The sequence below is a fragment of the Vulpes vulpes genome, chromosome 8 (genome assembly GCF_048418805.1).
Source record: "Vulpes vulpes isolate BD-2025 chromosome 8, VulVul3, whole genome shotgun sequence".
NCBI lineage: Eukaryota > Metazoa > Chordata > Mammalia > Carnivora > Canidae > Vulpes > Vulpes vulpes.
Window position 1 is genome coordinate 24,726,934 of NC_132787.1, and position 21,649 is coordinate 24,748,582.

The 21,649-nt window shown below is 36.8% G+C and overlaps 1 protein-coding gene across 27 annotated transcripts in view; it reads left to right on the forward strand.

Moving 5' to 3' along the window:
• ABCC9 (ATP binding cassette subfamily C member 9) overlaps window positions 1-5,740 on the forward strand; it is a 151,014-nt gene extending 145,274 nt beyond the window's left edge. For all 27 annotated transcript variants that reach the window (XM_072765827.1, XM_025995117.2, XM_072765842.1 and 24 more), the window contains one exon: window positions 3,084-5,740. Coding sequence is in view for 14 of the 27 variants with exons in the window: in XM_025995117.2 (XP_025850902.1) it covers window positions 3,084-3,221 (138 nt within the window). In the remaining 13 variants the exon portion in view is untranslated. The remainder of the gene's footprint in view (window positions 1-3,083) is intronic.
• The last annotated feature ends 15,909 nt before the right edge of the window (window positions 5,741-21,649 follow it).

Sequence of the window (21,649 nt, forward strand, 5' to 3'; positions counted from 1 at the left end):
GTTCTCTAAAATTTCCAGAATTTTCTCACTGGAGAAGGTAGGGAGATATTTGGTAGGGGCAGCGGGGGGAGGAGAAGTTCCTGTTGTCCTTAAACGAGCAAGTAAAAGGAGGGAAGCAGACCCTTGCCTACTCAAAAGACTAGTTTTCTCTCTTCTGCATGAAGCATGGTATTGTTAACTGGCCCCATTTAGGTTTTTTTTTTTTTTTTGGCCCCATTTAGTTTATACCTGGAAGATGATTTGAGCATTATTTGTATCTTTAATCAAAAAATTAGGTTCTCTTTCTTGTCTGCCTACATTGACTGAATACTTTTCTATAGACTTCTGTATCTTTCACTCATTCTTCATTTCAAGACCACTAATGAGGAGGTGGCCACTAAGATACCTCCCCATTGGAACACAGAAGGCCATGGGTAGGATGAATTACCATGGGACCAACTCCTCTTCCCAGGCTTTGCACAAAGAAAACACCAGCAACCTGTGGTAGAACTCTAGTAGAATGATTCTTAGTTCTGTTAAACAGTAACTAATTTTTCTTCCCTGCTTAAAGTTGTTATGTTAATTTTGTTAACTACAACTGAAAATTGTGAAAGAACTTCAAAAGATAACTTTCTCTGGCTTCTAAAAGTAAGAAGCCTTCATGCACCAAAATAGCGCACGGCATTTATTTATGGAAGTGATTTATTCACCACTCTTGATTAGATTAATTTCTCTAGAGTATTTTGAAAATTGCATCATTGCTCTTATAATTGACACCATACTTTCTCAAGCAAAAAAGAATTTGGATTAATGAAATGATCATCACATATATTTATTTCTATTGGCCAAGATTTTTCCATGTTTTTATTTTTATTTCTTGAATAACCATTATTTTAGCATAATAAGGCAATGTTTATATCATTCTATTTATGTATTTAGAGCCAAATTCTTTTTTTAGCATCTGTGATATGGTTTTTGAAGGCTTAATCTTTTTTGGAAGGAAAATACCCAGTTCATTAACCTTAAGTTTATTTTTTTTTCTAAATGCATGGGTATACTAGTGACTCTGGCCTTCTCTCAAAGATAAATAAACAGTATCCTGCAAATTTTAGTAATTCCTAAATATATATTCTCATTACCAATATTCAGTGAATGATAGGTTTGTCTATGGATTTTGGAAATAGTGGTACATGTTCTGATTTGGCATCTTGATTATCCTCCCTATCTATCTTTCTTTTCTCCTCTAGTTGTCTAAACCATGACTTTCTGCTTCTCTGAAAGCATAAGCATGGAGACTACCCCATTTAAGGGCCCAGGGCAGAAGATAGGTCTTTGCCCTGGGGATGGCTTTAGGTTGGACTCAGAGTTGTTAGGAGAAGGCATTTTGGAAAACTGTGTATCTGGTAAGCAGATGATATTTCTGGGTTTGGCATCAGCATGCTCATGTTTTGACCTGCATAGTCCAGGTTCAGTATGGTAACCCAGAGCCACATGTGGCTACTGAGCACTTGAAATATGGGTAGTCCAGATTAAGACATGTTGTAAGTGTGAAATACACACTGGCCTTCAAAGACTTAGTCCTAATAGAAACATGTAAAAGATACCATTAATAGTTTTTATATTGGTTATCCAATGAAATGTTTTTAATATATTGGATTAAAATATATTATTAAAATGGAGTTCATGGGATGCCTGGCTGGCTCAGTTGTTAGAACATGTGACTCTTGATCCTCAGGGTCATGAGTTCAAGCCCCACATAAAATATGGAGCTTCCTTCAAAAAAAATCAACTGGATTACATACAACTTCACATAGATTTCTAGATTTCACCTGTTTATTTGTGCCTTGAAAAATGTGTCTTTTAACAAATTTTAAAATACATGTGTCTCACATTTGTGGTTCACATTATATTTCTACTGCATAGCACCTATCTTACCAAGAGAAGTAAAAAGACCCATGGCACAGATTTTTCCCTTATAAATTGTAAAAATAAAAAATAATAGTAGCTGACATTTAGTATGTGCTTGTATGTGTCAGACAAGCTGCTGAATTTTTTTAATGGATTATCTCATTTGATCCTCACCGCCATTCTGTGAGGCAGGTACTGTTATTACCATCATTTTATACATGTGGAACTTGAGGCATATAAAAGTTATGTTTGTTGATCAGGATTGTACAGCCAAACAGGTGGGGAAAGCAAAAAACAAGCCCAGTCTAACCTCAAAGCCTATGTTCTAAGTCATAACGCTAAAAATAGCTGGTGAAAAAGTCCTCAAAGATAGCAGATACTCCCTATGAAACAATTTGCAAGGCAGAAATGTCTCATGCTTTGAAGTCAATAAGTCTGATTTTGATGCTGGTTTTGCTGCTTTTATTATCTATGTGATCTCTTGATTTTGCTTTATCTCTGTGAGCCACAATGATCTCACACATTGAAAACACTCATATTTGAGGAATGTTTTGATGATTAACAAGTATGTGTGTGAAGCACTTAATGTATAGTTTAAACTCAGTAAGTGCTAGCTTTTATTATTATTAATTACTAATCCCAAAGCTTCTCTCCAAAGGGTACTAGGTGAAAAGAGAGGACAAGTGTGTGGCAATGATCTCGAAAGACTAAGAGGCAGCATGTGTAAAGTCCTGGATAATCCATTCTAATACTGCATGCCAGAATGGACTTTCCCATATTGTGTTTCCAGAATTGAACCATCTTCCAGGGCTCTTCAAATTGTGTGTTAGCCCACAAATGAGTTGACTCTACACAAGAGATGATTTTAGTCTAAACTATAACGCAACTGGTTCACAATGGTTCTTATCATTTAATTATTTGACAAACAAAATTAGCCTCCTTACACTTCCATGAATGTGTTGAAACTACTATATTAGCTACACTGAATTTAACACAGCCCATCCAAGACCCAGTCACACACACTCACCAGTATTTAAAAGTATGTAAATAATGGTGTTTTAAATAAGACAGAAAAAGAGGCTGTGCTTCTAGTACCCCCTAGTACCCCAAGATAAATAATTGGTGAGATATGCATATTCCATTGCTTTGGTTCAAGCCCTGAAATTTGTAATATGTGTATTTTTTTTCACTCACAGCATCGGGTTCACACTATTCTGACGGCAGACCTGGTTATTGTGATGAAGCGAGGAAATATTTTAGAATATGACACTCCAGAAAGCCTCTTGGCTAGGGAAGATGGAGTTTTTGCTTCTTTTGTTCGTGCAGACATGTGAAGGGATGTCTTTAAACAATACAGGGATTTAAAATAATGCAGTTATAACCTACTTGATGGATCATCAGCTTGACCTTCAGAAAGTGGCATCTTAATTTTTACACTTTTGTGTAAAATTTTTGTTTTATTTACAGTGTCACTTTACCAATGAATATTGTATTTCCTATGTTGATATTTCTTTTTTATTTTGTTTTCCAAGATTTTACTGCTTCATATGTTCATTACTGATGATTTTCTAATGATTAAGCCACTTTACCTTTAAGAATAGCAGGCTGTCTTAAGATATGTAAGCTACTTTAAGTGGTAAGTCAACAGCTATAATTTCTCATAATTTTAAGTCTGGTAAATATCTCTCAGGCATAGATGTCACCATGAGTATTCAGTATGGTTATACTCTTATATGTAAGAACATGTTTTCCTTTTTGTCGGCGTCCCCAGATGTTATTGGAAGAGGATTAAGAGGACACATTCTCTAATCACTGAGAAAACAAAACGCTTAAATCTATTATCTATTGGAGGAGAATAATGGTTCATTACCGTTAGAATACTGATGCTGCCTTTACCAGTCTCTTTTCCTCATCTAAATTGTTTCTGTTACCAAGAAGTCATTTATGGTAGCTTTGTAAAGCCAAAGCCTTAACCAGAAAGATCATGGAAAAGAGTTTGGATGTTTGAAAAATTATACTCAAGGTTCCATTTTTCCCTCTCTAGTAAGGGAATCGGGAATAATGTGTTTTTTCCAGACTAAACTTCAAAGTGTAAATACATTCAGTCCTTCAGTAGCAGGCCAGCTAAAGCTCTCTATTCATAGCTGGATATAGTTATGATCCTGAGCCCTAAAATTCCACATTATTCAAGATTCAGGAGCATAGGCAAGTGGTCTCATTTGCCTATTTAAATATATATATATAAAAGTGTCTATTTCAAAGTGGAAGAGTATACTTTTTTTTTACATAAATGCCCAGTGGTGTCACATGTGTATCCATTTGGTACTGCTCTAATTTTAATGCACATGTAAAAAGTGAATCAAAATGTTATTGATTTTTAATGTTATAATTTTTAATGCAGATGTTAAGAGTGAATCAAATGTGGATGGAACATTAGTGATATGTTTTGCATAAATATAAATTAATAAATTTTAAAATACTAAAAGTTACCTGCACTGTCATGCTAAGCAGCCAAAGCTTTCTACTACAATTCTGTGCCCTACTAGTATAAATATCATGGATTTTCATATGGGGACCTGCAGACATTGTTAGATTTTAAAGAATTATGTTTGATAAAAAAGAGAATTTATGCTTCCTCCCTATAGTTCTTGTGTTCAGTTTATTGTATTGTGTACTCACTCTTGGGAAATCTGTAATACTTGTTTATCTGGCATACATGATTGGACCTTCACCTAAATATAGAATTCTGATGTTTACCTAAATAGGTTTCATAAGGATGGACAAACATGTTCTGTGTCACTTAGCTTGAATTGTTACCCTTTGTTGTATATATAAAACTTCATTAAGAAAAATCCTCCTAATGTTTCCTGAAAGCTAAGCAAAACAGAATCAGTAACTATTAAGTCAATCCTGAAAATATTTTCTAAATATTCTACCAATCTCCTAAGCATGTTTCTGTCATGGAAGTATTTTGTAAGGCTGCATTTACATAAAGCTGGTTATCAACTTACATGTCATTATCACAGAGAAATGGGGATTTATCCATAAAAGTAACCTCTCACAATACTTGTAAATTATACCACTATACAGGCAATGTCAAGAGAAGCATAGCTAATTACACTAAACAGAATCACATTTATCATTTTGATACCCAGGTGATCACTAGTTCCCTCATATCTTTTAGCCACTTCAGTGTTAACAAAACTAAGCTGATTGAATAAAGTCAAGAGTGACTTTTTAAAATTATTTAATATGCTATATATATGATCTGTTGAATATAGAGATGACTCATCTCAAGACAACTTTTTACTTTTAAATAGGTACATATCTATAAAAGATGAGCCTTAACCAAATCAAATTTTACACTCACAGATTTGACATTTAATTAACCAAAATCAATTTTATAAATTTTAATTCCTTAATATTTGTTAAAATGCATAAAGATTTATTTGAAAAATAACAAGGTTACTAATATCACTGAGAGATTTTTCTAAAATTTCTCTTAAAGGATTGTGCGTCATCTGTTTTTGTGCTACTACTCACGAGCTACTTAAAAATCAGCTTAGCTCTAGATTAGATACCAAAAGACTGGTATTTGAGATCACATAACTGATATTTGAGATCTGGGACCATGTCTGTTTGTCTTTATGTCCTCTGCATTTAATAGAAGTGTCTAGCCCATAGTAGGCCCTAATAAGTATAGTTGATTGATCCATTGATTAGTCTTGCTACTAGCCATGTGCCTAAAACAATGAGTTATTTTCTTCACTTCCCGGATTGTGTTTATTCTACTGTGAAAATATACTGGTTTGATATTACATAATAAATTACTCTTTCTCTTTGCTTGATTAAATAGGGTTATTATTCTTTCACTTATAATAATATTGGGTGTCAGCCAAGATAATCAATAGATGTAAATCAACACCAACTGCTGAGATAATACCCTACTTTGACAATTTTATTTCATATTTGCCACTTGTCATGCACTTCATTACTTTTATATATAGATTCTATGTGGAAGTTTCCATTAAGTGAAACAGCTATATCAATAAATTTTATAACATCTTTAATTAAATAGCTGGATGTCCGGACTTTTCCCTAAGGTTTACTGATCAATTTTTATAGTTATCTTCCAATGTATCTTTCATCACTTATTCTGTACTGCATTCTTTGGAGTTCTGTGACAATTCCCTTATTGACCTATTATCTACAGTTAAATGCAACCCCACCAAAAAGGAGAATTACAAACCAATATCCCTGATGAACATGAATGGAAAAATTCTCCCTAAGACACTAGCCAATAGGATCCAACAGTACATTAAGAGGATTATTCATCACAACCAAATGTAATTTTTTCCTGGGCTACAAGGGTGGTTCAACATCTGCAGATCAATCAATGTGATACACTACATTAATAAAAGGAAGAACAAGGACCATATGATCCTCTCAACAGATGCAGAAAAAGCATTTGACAAAGTACATTATCCTTTCTTGATAAAAATCCCTCACAGATAGAGAGAACACACTTCAATATGATAAAGGCCATTTATGAAATTCTGACCATGAATATCATTCTCAATGAGGAAAAGCTGAGAGTTTTTCTCCTAAGGTCAGGAGCACACCAGGGATGTCCACTCTCACCACTGTTGTTCAACAGAGTACTAGCAATCCTAGCCTCAGTCATCAGAGAACAAAAAGAAAGAAAAGGCACCCAAATTGGCATAGAAGAAGTCAAACTCTCACTCTTGGCAGATGACATGATACTCTGTGGAAAACCCAAAAGACTCCACCCCAAAATGGCTAGAACTCACACAAGAATTCAGCAAAGCGGCAAGATATAAAACCAATGCACAGAAATCAGGTGCGTTTCTATACACAAACATGAGACAGAGGAGAAATTAAGGAGTTGATCCCATTTACAATTGCACCCAAAACCATGAGATATCTTGGAGTAAACCTAATCAAAGAGGCAACAGATCTGATCTCAGAAAACTACAGAGCACTCATGAAAGTGATTGAAGAAGACCCAAAAAAATGGAAGAACGTTCCATGCTCATGGATTGGAAGAACAAGTGTTGTTAAAATGTCTATGCTGTCTAGAGCAATCTGTACATTCAGTGCAATCCCTATCAAAATACCATCAATTTATTTCACACAGCTGGAATAAATAATCCTAGAATTTGCATGGAACCAGAAAAGACTCCGAGTAGCCAAAAGAATGTTGAAAAAGACAACCAAAACTGGTGGCATCACAATTCTGGACTTCAAGCTCTATTACAAACCTGTAAGCATCAAAACAGTACGGTATGAGCACAAAAACAATGGAACAGAATAGAGATTCCGAAAATGCACCCTCAACTCTATGGTCAACTGATCTTTGACAATGCAGGAAAGAATACTCAATGGTAAAAAAGACAATATTTTCAACAAATGGGGTTGAGAAAATTGGACAGCCACATGCAGAAGAATGAAACTGGACCCTTTCCTCACATGACACACAAAAAAATAGACTCAAAATGTATGAAAGGCATAAATGGGAGATGGAATCCATCAAAATCCTAAAGGAGAAGACAGGCAGCAACGTTTGTGACCTTAGCCACAGCAGCTTATTACTAGACAGGTCTCCAAAGGCAAGGGCAAAAATGAACTATTGGGACTTCATCAAAATAAAAAGTTTTTGAATAGCAAACAAAACAGTTAACAAAACCAAAAGACAACTGACAGAATGGGAGAAGATATTTGCAAATGTCTTATCAGATAAAGGGCTAGGGTCCAAAATCTATAGAGAACTTAGCAAACTCAACAGCCAAAGAACAAATAATCCAATCAAGAAATGGGCAGAAAACATGAACACACATTTCTTCAAAGAAGACATACAAATCGCCAACAGACACATGAAAAAATGTTCAACATCACTGGGCATCAGGGAAATACAAATGAAAATTACAATGAGCTAGCACCTCACACCAGCCAGAATGGCTAAAATTAACAAGACAGGAAACAACGAATGTTGGCGAGGATGCAAAGAAAGGGGAACCCTCTGACACTGTTGGTGGGAATGCAAGCTGGTGTGGCCACTCTAGAAAACAGTATGAAGGTTCCTCAAAAAGCTGAAAACTGAGCTAGCCTACAACTCAGCAATTGCACTACTAGGAAGTGCACTACCCCAAAGATAGTAGGTAGGTACTGTAGGTAGTTATACGAAGGGGCACCCCCATGTTTACAGCAGCAATGTCCACAATAGCCCAGCTGTGGAAAGTGCCCAGATGTGCATTGGCAGATGAACGGATAAGGAAGATATATATACTCAGTGGAATACTACTCAGGCATCAAAAGAAATGAAATCTTAACCATTTACAATTACGTGGATGGAACTAGAGGGTATTATGCTAAGTGAAATAAGTCAATCAGAGAAAGAGAATTATATGATTTAACTCATGTGGAATTTAAGAAACAAAACAGAGGATCATAGGGGAAGAGAGGAAAAAATAAAACAAGAAGAAATCAGAGAGGGAGACAAACCATAGGAGACTCTTAACCAGGAAGCAAACTAAGAAAAAAAAAAAAAAAGGAAGCAAACTAAGGGTCACTGGAGGGGACACAGGATGAGGGATTGGGGGATGGGGTAACTGGGTGATGGACCTTAAGAAGGGCACATAATAAAATGAGCACTGGGTATTATATAAAACTGATGAATCACTGACCTCTACTTCTAAAACGAATAATAAATTACATTTTAATTAATTGAATTTAAATTGAAAAAGCGAAAGAATAAAAAATACAGTCTTTTCATTTTAGCATAAGTAATAGTAGTCAAAAGGATGTGTTCTGGAACTCAGGTTTATTTTTTTCTTGAGCAACTACACATCATTCCCAACGGTTTTTCTCCAGCACTAGTAAGGTTCACCCCACTCAAACTTTCCAATGAAGGGGCTTGTATATGTATTTCTAGCAAATTTCTCCAGATAAGAGTCATAACTAGCCAAGTTTGGGAATCACTTGTTTACCTCAGTCATCACATAGTCTCTTTTGTTATGATCACATGGAGCCAGAGAAGATGAAGGTGATTTTCACATGCTCCCTCTCTTTCCTGACATTACCGTCTTCCAGATGACCGAAATGAGCCTCTTGGTGTCACTGAGTGAACCCCTTAGTTCCATCATGAAGGAAACGTTGAGTTAAATGAACTGAATCTTACCTGAGAAGAATCTTTACCTGAGAAGATATCAACTGGGGTTCTGAATGCTATTTTCTTTTATTTAATCAGCAATGTAGAATCTAAGGGGAAAATGTCTTCACAAAGATGCAAAGCCTTTTTCCCCCACATCTGAATTTGCTATTGAATCATCTGTACATTATTCTGCTGAATTTAGAGTCATATTTCCAAATGTTCACGGTCCATAAGTGTGAGAACTTTGGGTAGGCTTCATTATTGATGCCTCACAATATGGAAAGCAGGTAAGTTATCTGTCATAGTTATTCCCCTTTCCACCTTCATCTTTTTTCTACAGGTGTTGTCATCATCACTGATATGTGAAGGTCAATATATTCACTCTGTATATCTACTACATAGGACTTTTTTCTCTTTGAGGTGCCTGGGTGGTTCAACCGTCTGACTTCTGATTTCACCCCGGGTTGTGAGATCGAGCCTTATGTCGGGCTCCCTGGTCCGCTTGGAGTCTGCATGTTCCTCTTCCTCTCCCTCTGCCCCTCCCTCAGCTTATGCTCTCCTTCCCTCTTTCTCAAATAAATAAAATCTTATTAAAATAAATAATATCTTTTTCTATGGGTAGTAACAAATTGCCCTTAGCCATTCACACTATGGTGACCAATGCCCTCTTTCTAAATTGATCAAGAAAGTCTTACCTGCCAGTTAATTGGCTCTAAGAAGAATGCCCTCTGTGACCTTCGTGCCACTAACCATCACACATCATCTGCAATTATACACTTCATACTAGAGACAAAGAGCTTCTTTTTCTATTATTTTTATCATTTAATCTGCCCACTGCATAAAATAAGTAATGTGTTCATAAATAACAACAGCACAATACTGCTTAATGCCACTTCATTCCCATTTTTCTTTTAGAGCTACAATATGTACTATTTATACACATTATCAGTAATTGTTAAGTGAAAGACTATTGACCTTTAATATTATCAGAGTCAAGTGGATTTAGACCAGCTCTTCCATATCTAGGTATTTGCTCTTTGACTCACAGTAGTTGGGGTTTTGTTCCAACACTAGTTAAGTAGAGCGAATTAAAAAAAATTAATCTCGTTCAGATACCCTACATGTTCATCATGCCTTCGAATGTAGACATAAACAGAATTCTCCACTGTTTAAATCCCTTAAAGTGTACTGTTAACCATCTTTCACAGGTTACAATGTATCCTCCAACACCTCACAACCTGTGCATGCCACCCCCCTACATGCACATATCAGTTCACAATTTTATCTTGTTGTCTTATAGAAGAATAAACCTACATGAATCTTTTCATCACATATTAATACAATGCATAGTTAAGTCAAATACAGATGCCTACAATGGATGGCATAAAGAGAAATTCTTATAATCATAATTATAAGTGTATCTTCTAGCTCTAATGCCACTTTAGGAAGACATTTCACTTCTAGATAGATCATAGAATGTGTTTCCAGTAATAAGAGAATCAAAGGATTTTTTCTATTATTTTTTTAAGATAACCGTGGTAACATATTGCTGGGTTATAGTGAGCAGGCTCTTTTTAGTTCAACAAGAAGAGGATAATGGTTGTCATAAAGGTAATGAACCCGGGCTGCATATCTGTGAAAGAAAGGTGGTTGTCTCCTTACTAAGGGAAGCTATCGGAAAATGAATTTGGGTTTTTCATCTTGATTAATAATTCTATGAATATCTTCGATGTGTTCACCTTTGAGTAAATCAGGTGTGATTTGAGGAGATTATCCATCAAGGTAGTACAGAGCTTACTACTGTATTAAAAATAGTATGATATCTTTTGAAATAACCATCTTTATTGTACTTCTTTTATAGGGAAAGAACTGAGATTAGAATTTATATTAATTACCTCCATATCACTGATCTGTCTCCAGAGATGGCACTTAACCCCTCAGGGGATTGGAGTGTGGATATGGGGGTGCTATTGAAAGGACACATCTCTGCCTTGGAATCTAGGGAAAGCAGAATTATCCGGTCTGAGGACAAATGTGGCTGGGTCAAGTCTAACCTGAGTAGGGACAGTCCACTCCTCCATTCCATCTTTCTGTCTCAAGCTTCTGAGCTTCCTTTTACCCTTCTGTGCCCTTCTATCCTTCCATCCGCCTTGCATGTGACCTTTATCAATCACTCCTATATCAGGTGAAATTTTCTAGCACCAGGGCCCACAACTATCTCCACTTCTCAGATTGTCCATTTCAAGGTATTAAACAAAGAATCTACTTTGTGCAGCTCATCTTTGTATCTTATGCATGACTGAACAACTTTTCACTACTTCACTTTGGGTCAGGGATTGACCTCTGGCCTAAAAAGCTGTGGCCTGATAGTATATGCCAATTGGAAGCAATATCCTATGCTGTGGAAAACTTAACATAGCCTGGAGAGTGACATGAAAGCAAGAATACAAACCAAAATCACAACCAGTAGTTTCAGAAAAAGAGTGATGATACCAAGCTGGCTACTGATTATTTTCCTTTGGAAAAAAAAAGAAGAAGGGAGGGAGAACCATTCTTCTATCACATGAGCATTAGAGTGAGCTGGTTGACTAAACCCTTTGGACATTCTTTACACGGTCCCATACCCTAACTTTGCTCCAGAGAGAGGGAAAGTCCAAAGAAGGATGTAATTTTCTTTTAAACAAGAAAACAAATCAAAATCTTCTGCCATAAGTAGTCACCTCCAAATATTGACTTTTAAGCCCAAGTTTTATTTCCCTGTGGGAATGACTGCATAACTCACAGCCTACGAGACACTCTCACAACCACCCGTTCAAAACAAGCAGCAACACCCATCTAGAATTGCACTCTCTCACCCATTTTAGGATCCCTAACACATAGGACAATTACAGGCATACTTCAGATAAAGGCACCAGTTTCTCCCAAGAACCTGTCACTCTCAGACACTTACATGTGCCAAGCACTTGGCCAAGGCACTGAATTTGCTGTGTCATTGGCAGAATGGAAAAGAGAAGTGGCAAAAGGCTGCGATTTGGGGTACAAGATTTCACCTGAAAAAAAAAAGTTTCTTTTCTTTGTTCCCATTTGTCTGAACTTCTAGCATATATTAAATTCAGTAAAATATTATATTGGAAACACAAGGCATCTAGGCTTTTGGCCAAAAAACTTAGGGAAAAAATTAGCAAGCCTAATATTTCATGAGAAATTCTTGGCTTAAACAATATTTTAATAAAGCTTCGCTATGTGTGCCAGTAAAGCAGAGAGATGACATAATGACTTATGATTTAAATATCATATAATCTCTGTAATGTCTAGTACCATCTTGTATCAAACAACATGAGAGAAGCAAAACCCCTGGGGGAAAGAAGAGAAGAACAATGTGAAATCAATTGAGATACCAGTAGAAGGCATATTGTATAAACCGTCTCATTAAAAAATTTGATGAAAGAATAATTACAACTAACATATATTGAGGAGATATGATATGAGCCTTATAAGTATAATCTCATTTAATCTTGACAAAAATTCTATGAGGTGAACATTATCACCATTTTATAATTGGGATTCAGATTGGCTAATTTGCCCAAGGTTTCGTGGAGCAGAGATTCAGGCAGTCTGAACTGAAGGCCCATATGCCTGACCATGTGCTATACTAGACTGATGATTCAATTCATGAATCCATTAAGTTCTCTTGGAAATAACTGATTTACACTATCTATGATATATAATAAAGAATAATTATGCCTGTGGAGAATATTTTGAAAAAGGAACTGGACCAGGAATTAGAAGTTCTAGTCTTGGCTCTATCACATATTGGATGTGTAGCCTTGGATTAATCATTTAACACCTGAATTTCCATTTCCTCATTTGCAAAAAGGAAAACAAAAAGGCATGATAACTACTCTGTCAGCTTCATTGAGTTTTTGTGATTCTTTAATTAAATGGTGATGAAAGGATTTTATTATTTGAAAAGCACATTCTGACATGAAATATTGATATTGAGAATCCACTACATATACCACATCTTAATAGTATTATATGGGATTATTTCTTAAGTCACAGAATAAGCTTTTTCCTCTCCTAAAAATTGACATGATTCCAATGTTACAATGGTGAGATGATATAGTCAAGCTGAGATATTATATAAAAATGGCTTTAAAATATTGAAATCCTTGGGGTTCTAGAAAGGGCAAATGCAAAATCAGTCTGTTAGGGTATAACCTAGGTCTCCTGGAAAGGAGAAAAAAAAAACCAACAAAATTAATTCACATTCAAAATTAGAACCACATGAGAAAATGAACCACCATGATGAGAAACAAAAGACACAACAAATAGGAAGATTAGTACAAGAACTAGAAACATTAAAACAAGAGGTTTAAAAATATGTCTGTTTGCCAATAAGGGTGTAAAAATGTGCTCAACATCATTCCTTACCAGGAATGCAAATAAAAATAGCTGAAACTATAAAGACTGATGATAAATAAAACTACAAAGATTGACCATAGCAAGCTCTGGTGAAACTGGAACTCCCATATATCACTGAAGGGAATGAAAAAGGCACAACCCATATGGAAAATAGGCAGTTTCTCTAAGGCTAAATATGTGCCTATACCAGTACTCAACAGTTTCCCTCCTGAGCATGTATCCAAGGGAAATGAGTCCTTATGTCCACAAAAAAGACTTGTACAGCAATGTTCATAGCAGCTTTATTCATAATAGTCAAAAAGCTCCCAAAAGAGCCCAAATGCCCATCAGCAAGAGAATGGATAAATAACTACCATTTGGTGGTTTCTTCACACAATGAAATACCTATAAAACAACATAGCCAAATCTCACAAATATGTGGAGTACAGGAAGTCAGGTACTGAAGAGTACCTACTATAGGAGCCCATACACACACAATTCATCGACAAGTAAAATGAATGGATGATGAAACAAGTCCTTATAGAGTTAGCTCTGGGAGGGCGCAGTTACAGTCTGCAAAGGGGCAGGAGGAAATCTAGGGTGATAGTCATATTTTATGACCACATAACTGTGATCCACGTGCCAGTCATGTGGCTGTGTAGAGGTTTTTAAAAGGTGAGGAAAAGTAGATTACTTTAGAACAAACAAATAGAACTAGTAAAGTAAAAAAAAAAAAAATAGCTATTAAAATTAAAAACTTAATGGACAAGTTAAAACATCAATTAAGCTTAGATGATCAGACACTTCTTTCCATTGGAAACATCTAGAATGTACCCAGCAGCACAGAACAAGCTGATACAAAATAGGAAGCATAATGAGAAGATATGAAGGACAGCATTAAAAGGTCTGAAACAGAGGTGTCAGGGGGGAAAAAAAAAACAAAACCCAAAGAGCCAAGAACTACTAAAGAAATTTCAGACTCAGATGATTTCAAAATTATTGCGTTTTCGAGGAGGAGCTAATCGGTATCTTATTTAAACTATTCAAATCCATAGAGAAAGAATCTGCATCAATTCTTTTTATAAAGATTCATAACCTGGGGTGCCTGGGTGGCTCAGTTGGTTTAGCCTCTGACTCCTGATTTCAGCTCAGGTCAGGATTTCAGGATCGTAGGATGGAGCCCCACACTGGGCTCCACACTGATGTGGATCCTGCTTAAGATTCTCTGTCTCCCTCTCCCTCTGCTCCTGTACTGCACCCCACCCCCCCAACCCTGCTCCGGCCCTGCATACTGGTTTTCTCTTAAAAAAAAAAAAAGGAAGGAGGGGGGACACCTGGGTGGCTCAATCAGTTAAGCTGTTGGCTCTAGATTTTGGCTCAGGTCATGATCTCAGGGTCCTTGAATGGAGCCCAGGACTCTACACTCAGCAGGGAGTCTGCTTGAGGATTCTCTCTCCCTCTGCATCTCCCATCCCCTCACCCCCACCGCATGCTTGCTTCAGCTATCTCTCTTTCTCCCTCAAATCTTTTTAAAAAATAAATATATAATTAAAATTTAAAAGATTCATAACCTTCATCCAAAACCAGGCAGAGAGAACACAGACAGACTAATACAGACCAATCTAACTAATAAATATTGATGCAAAAATCCTAAATAAAAGCAATTCAGGGCAGCCCGGGGGCTCTGCGGTTTAGCACCGCCTTCAGCCTGGGGCCTGATCCTGGAGACCTGGGATCGAGTCCCATGTCGGGCTCCCTGCAAGGAGCTTGCTTCTCCCTCTGCCTGCGTCTCTGCCTCTCTCTCTTTCTCTCTCTCTCTCTCCTCTCTCTCTCTCTCTTTGTGTGTCTCTCATGAATAAATAAATAAAATATTTTTTAAAATTCAGCCTTATATTAAAATAATAATTCACCATGACCACATACAATCTATCTCAGGAATGTAAAAATAATTCAATGTTTTTTTTTAATCCAGTGCTTTAATTTACCATATTATTTGGCCAAAGAAGCAACAAAAAGATAACTTTGATATATGCTAAAAGTATTTTATGTAATTCACCATCCATTATTAATTTTAAAAAACCTAGAAAAGTAGAAAGAGCACACTACGTTAAAATGATAACTATGTAAATTACATATTCTGGAAGCATTTTCTCAAAATCACTAAGGAGAAAAGCATGCCTGCTATCACCATCATTATGGACTACTGGCCCGAAAATACTTACAAATGCAGGAAAGGAAAATATTGAAATAGTAAGTGATAAGTTAATTAAATACTAATTCAGGAGGTTGTAGCAAAGTTCTAATTTTTAAAGAAGATACTATGTTTTAAGTGCATTGGCCTGTGCTACATCCTTTACATACCCACGTCATTTAATCTATACAACTCTGAGAGGTAGATGTTAATGTGTCTGTTTTACAGAAGAGGAAACAGGCTCAGAGTGATGAAGTATGTTGCTCAAAGCCACCAACTAAGATAAGGGGCAGAACTGGCAACCGATCCCACATCTTTCAGACTCCAAACTCTGTGAACTTAAACAAAGGGTTAAGCATATTTCATACATCTTCCCCATTTCCTCAATTTTTTAAAAAAAAATGATTGACCCAACTGCATAATAAACTTCTGTAGGTTTACAGAAAGATCATATTATTACCCTATTTATTCTAACAATAAGTGAGGTAATTTGGCATTTTAAATTAGTAACAAATATCAAATATTTAATTCTAATATGAACCTGTTTAGAAAAAATGACTTTGTGAAAGCTTTTCTGGCACTGATAATTTTTACCTAAAGGAAAATCCAGGTCACTTAATAGCGGGGGAAGAAAATCCTGGCAACTGATCATGGAGTCTAAATATCACTTTAAAACTTTCAACCTCTATAATCCCTTCTGCAACTGGCATTTTTAAAGGTGGCAAGAAGGAATCACCCTACAGGGAGTTCTGGAAAATGTCAGATTTCTCTTTCCAAGCACCATATGAGTCACTGATTTTTCAAAACATTGTGACGTGAAAGCTTAGCAATAGATCAGGACATTGTTGGGAATTGCTCTTTCACTAAGAGCTTCAGAAAAACTTGTGAAGAATTCCTATGGCAAGACAGATCCCAGGCTCATGTGAACTTGTCTTTCTTTGGCACAAGAATATAAAAGCATAATTTCAAGGCCTAGAAAAACGAACAGTTCCAGCCACTCTTCCTCATCCTCTCTTGGAAGAGACCTCACCAGCTTTATTTAGTACCAGCATTTTTTGCCCTGCCGGCCGAAAATAATTGCCACAGATACTTTCTACTTGATTGAAGGAGCCACTTTGCCCTTGGAGACGCTATTATAGTAAAACAGCCAGGTTGACTTCCTGGGTCCTTATTGTATTCCAGGGGTCTTGGCTGGTTTTTTTTCAGCCCTCCGTGTCTTGATTAAATTCAAAAGTTGAAGAGACACCAGTACAAGTGTTTGGATAGTTAGCAATCTGAAGGTGAGTGAGGTCTCAAAAATAATCCTCAAGTCTATAAAATGAAAATGGTATTGTCATTTCTTCTTAGTCTGAGGTTAGGAAAGATAGTTAACTAAGAGTCAAAGGAATCTGTGGGTTTGTACCTTCTCCCTTCCCACCTCCAAACCCAGCTCCGAGTTATTTTTGACCATCACCCAACCGAAACCAGCCCACTATATTAATAAGAACCGACAACTGATGAACCACTAAATTCTACCTCTGAAGCTAGTAACACACTGTGTTATTTAAATTGACTTTAAGTAATAATAAAAAGAACCAACATTTATTAAGTACTTACTACAGGCCAGTCAGTCTCCTGAGCACTTTAGAGGGACTGTGGCACCTTGTCCTCATGACAATTCTATGAGTTTCTTATACCTGAGTGGGCAAGAGAATCTCCAGGGGAGCTTTTAAGTGGGCTTTATTTTATTAGAAGTATTTAAACCTTCTCATTTAAAGATATTTTCACTTTGAGGCCAAGGATTTTATATCTTATTCTATCCTTGCTCAATAAAATCTGGAGGGGCATAAAATCATGTTACCAGGTGTTTCTCATGTAGCTGAATGATGGAATAACAACCATCCCTTTGAGATGCTGTCCAGGGAGAAAAGCACAGGATTTGGGATCAGATGTTTTGAGTTTGTTGTAACATTTCATCTACTAAGTATTTGATTTTGGCTAATTCATTTAGCTGTACTTTAACAGACTCATATATAGAAGGATGGAAACAACCCAGCATAGCTGTATCAAGGATTAGGTCAATGTTTTTCAAAGCCTAGTATAGGCAGATTCTCTCTATCTATATTCTTTGGGTAAATGCAGAGATGAATGGATCAGTGAATACCCTCGTCACTTTTCCCAACTTGTCTGCTTTTTCTCTTCTCCATTCAATATATTGATCTTGTTCCTGTTCGTTGAACACACCAAATCATTTCCTTTATACTTGTTCTTGAGCTTCCTGAAGCCCTGTTGATTACCTGATTAATCCTTTGTTCAAATCCCACCTTCTTAAAGAGGATTTTTCTGAACTGTATGTAAAATGGCCAATTTCTGGCTCCAGTTACTTTCAATACTTACCACGCTGCTTTATTCTCCTTCTAACTCTTGACACCATTGATAACTACATAATGTGTTACTCAGTTTACTTGTTTGCTAACAGCTTCCTCCCTCAGAATGCCTCGGTGCAGGGGCTTTGTTTTGTTCGCCTAGGTGTGTATGAAAAGGTAGCGATTGTTATTAATGCTTCCCTTCCTGACCTGCTGATCCACACCTGTGAGATGGCATAGGTTCAAGGAGTTGAGCATGCAAACTGAATAGATTCTTTTCCACTAATGCTGCTGATGGATACCCTTAAAGAAATGGGGTGACCTAATTTCATGGACAGTGAGGTTTTTTTGTATATAAATAGAATTATGTATCAAAAAGAAATGTTCTCTAAACTCACTGGAACAGATAAGCAAGAAGAGTTATATTGTCATTTCCATTTCATGATAACTCAAAAAAAGTGAGTTTATAACATGCTGTTTTGATTACTAGTTTATGTAACAGTTTTATTAAGCTGATTCCCAAGCAATATGTTCCAAAGTGGTTTATATGAGGACACTAATAAAGCAGCATACCAAGCAAATAGACCAACCATTATTTGGGCTCCTAACATGAATCGTTTCCATTGTCATTTTGAAGACTTTCCAAATTCTTACATCTAATATGGCTCATCAAGTCCAAGAGTTCGAAATTCACAAGTCTAGTCAAAGGCAAGGTCATTAAATGCAAGGACTTAACCCTTTATCTGGAGAGTACTTTCAAGAACTTCACTGATTGGTATTTGATAATTAAAGCAGCAGACAACTGGGCAAAACATCACCCTAATACTTCCTCCACTTGTTTGAAGGCACCTGACAAACTTTGTTTCTAGGAGAATAGGAATTGTAGAAACTTCTTTATTCACAAATAAAATGCCTATAGGGTCCAAAAGGAACCTAACAGATGTTTACTTAAAAGTGGACAGATATCCTTGAATTGCTTCCCAGTTGCATAAATTTCTCTGGTACGCAACATGAACAGATTCTAACAGAATTCTTCATCTTAAAGTCAAGAAAATCATAAGATTTTAAAAGCTAGCTTTGTTCTAAACTTATTACTGACCTCCTCAAGAGGGGTGCACAAATTGGTCTTCACTCTCGAAAGAAGAAAGAGGAAAATTATGGAACAGTCAAGAAAATACGTGTAACTTTTAGTGGATGGCAGCAAAATAGTGATTAAATAAGTAGTCCAATAAAATAAGCCTTAAGTAGTAAACGTGGTCTTAAAAAAAATTAATTGCTTTCCTTAACAAATTTCTCAAGGGAAATTTAGACGTTCATACTCGGGCCATAATATGAGAAGAAGATCAAAAGGGAGAGAAGCTAGATATCAATCAATAATAAATACCATTAACCCTTGAATGACTTGAGGATTAGGAGTGCCGACCCCACATGCAGTTGAAAATTCGTGTATAACTTTTGACTATCCCCCCCCCAAAAAAATACTTACTAATCACTTAACTTTGACTGGAAGCCTCATGGATAACATAAACGAGTCCACTGACACATATGTTATATGCATTACATACTGTACTCTTACAATATGGTAAACTAGAGAAAAGAAAACATTATTATGAAAATCACAAGGAAGAGAAAATACATTTACAGGACTATACTGTATTTATCAAAAAGACTCCTCCTAGAAGTGGACCGGCGCAGTTGAAACCCATGTTGTTCAAGGGTCAATTGTTATTTCTCTGTCACCACAGTAAATACCAGTCAGCTCTGATTTTTCCCTCTCTCACTACTGATTTTGTATAACATTCCTTTTGTATATATTTGCTTATTAGGCCCAGACCTCATTCCTTCTCTAATTGATATAATAGTTTTCAGTATCCCTTTCTGCCAATCACAGTTTTGGAGCTCAAGGGACTCTACTCAGAAATGCAACTCCCAAAGTCATCATAGCCCCTGCTTCCTGATCAATTCTACTAAATCAGATTCACTGGGTTGTTTTCTAATCAAAAATCTTTCCATGGCTTATCCCTACCTACTGAAAACTGTCCCGACTCCTTTGTTGAGTATTTAAGGCCATCTATGCATTTATTTTCAAATCCCTGATGTGGTATGCAGCCTTATCTTTTCTGTGCATGGATTCCAAAGTATTTTTTCAATACCTCTGTCATTTAAGCTGTGATAGGCCAGAGGCTTAGGACACAAGATAGAGAAGCCCCAGCCCTGCCCTCCAGCAGCCTTCAGTCTCATAAGGGACAAGTACATGAAAAACCCATATTGTTGAGAAGAGTGGTGACAGAGGCTCCCCAGGCAACCTCGGACTCAAGCGTCCAATCCGGCTATCTTGTTGACCTTACTTCGTTGATGCTAATTTATTTAGTTCTGTCATTTAGTAAAACGTGGTCTACTCTTGTCAGTCACTCTACAATTTTGTTCCTGATGATTCCTCTCTGCAGAAACTCCTTTCTGTGCTTTTTTGCACCCCAAATATATCTGGTCTGAAGCCTGGGTCAGATGTCAATTAATCCACGAAGCTTTCCTTAATTGTCTATGTCTTAATATCTCTCATCTGAATTCCTATGGCAATGGTTGTATTTCCTTTTCTCATTCTAATCACATCCTTGCTTGTATTGGAGTCTTGTTTCTCTTACTATATCTGTCTGCCTCTTCAGAACAGCAACTGATCGCGGTGTGATTTTATACACACAAGCCTAAAAAAACCCCAAACCCTTCAGAAAAGGGTGAGAAAGTGCTTGGTGAATGTTCTCTGAGTTAAAATAATAGGGAATACGTTGTACACCAAACTCCATTGTAAAATACAACAATGAGGGGATTAACACACGTATAGTAAATCTGCTACATAAATTACTGTAAAAATTAACATCAGGAGAGATGAGAGCTGCCACTAATGGACTAGCAACCCCGGGCTGAAAGGGGTTAAGCAGACTTACCCACAATGGGAAAAAGCTCTTCATTGCCTTTATTAAAGACTAATTTTAGGTCTTTTGGTAATTAAATGAGCACACTGTTTATGCTCCATACGCTTTCTGCCCTGAGTCTTGGAAAATACGTGAAATTTCCAAGAATTAAAGTTTCCATTAACACAAGTGCCAAATCAGGAGGCCTGACCTGTGGGAGAAAGTACATTTGTCTTTGCTGGCTCCTATTCCAAAAGCTATAGAAAGATATTTACTATATAATCTTGTGCGCAACTGCCCTGTTTTATCCTTGAGACCATCTAGACGAGATCAAGAAGCTGCAACATTTCAGAAAGTAACCAAGTACTGAAGAACAGCCATTTGGGTTCTCAAGTGTTGACAGCGATCCCTTTTTTGGGGGGTAAACTTTTTCATTGGGGGAGACCTCAACTGATGTTTTTCTTCTGGGGGGTGGGGGAGGGCAGGCAGAGGGGTTATTGTGTATGTGTGTGTGTGTGTGTGTGTGTGCACGCGCGCGCGTTTGATTCCCTGAGAACCAGCTTTGGCCGGTGAAAAACGCTTGACCGTAGTGGGTTCCAAAACCTCTTCCACCTGCATCATCCCCGCTAGATGCAAATTCAGTGTGATGTGAATGTGTGCCCACAGCTTGCACACCTCGGAAAACTGTCTTTCTGATCTCTACATCCGGTTTTATTCGCTCTGAAGTGGCCCACTTATCTAC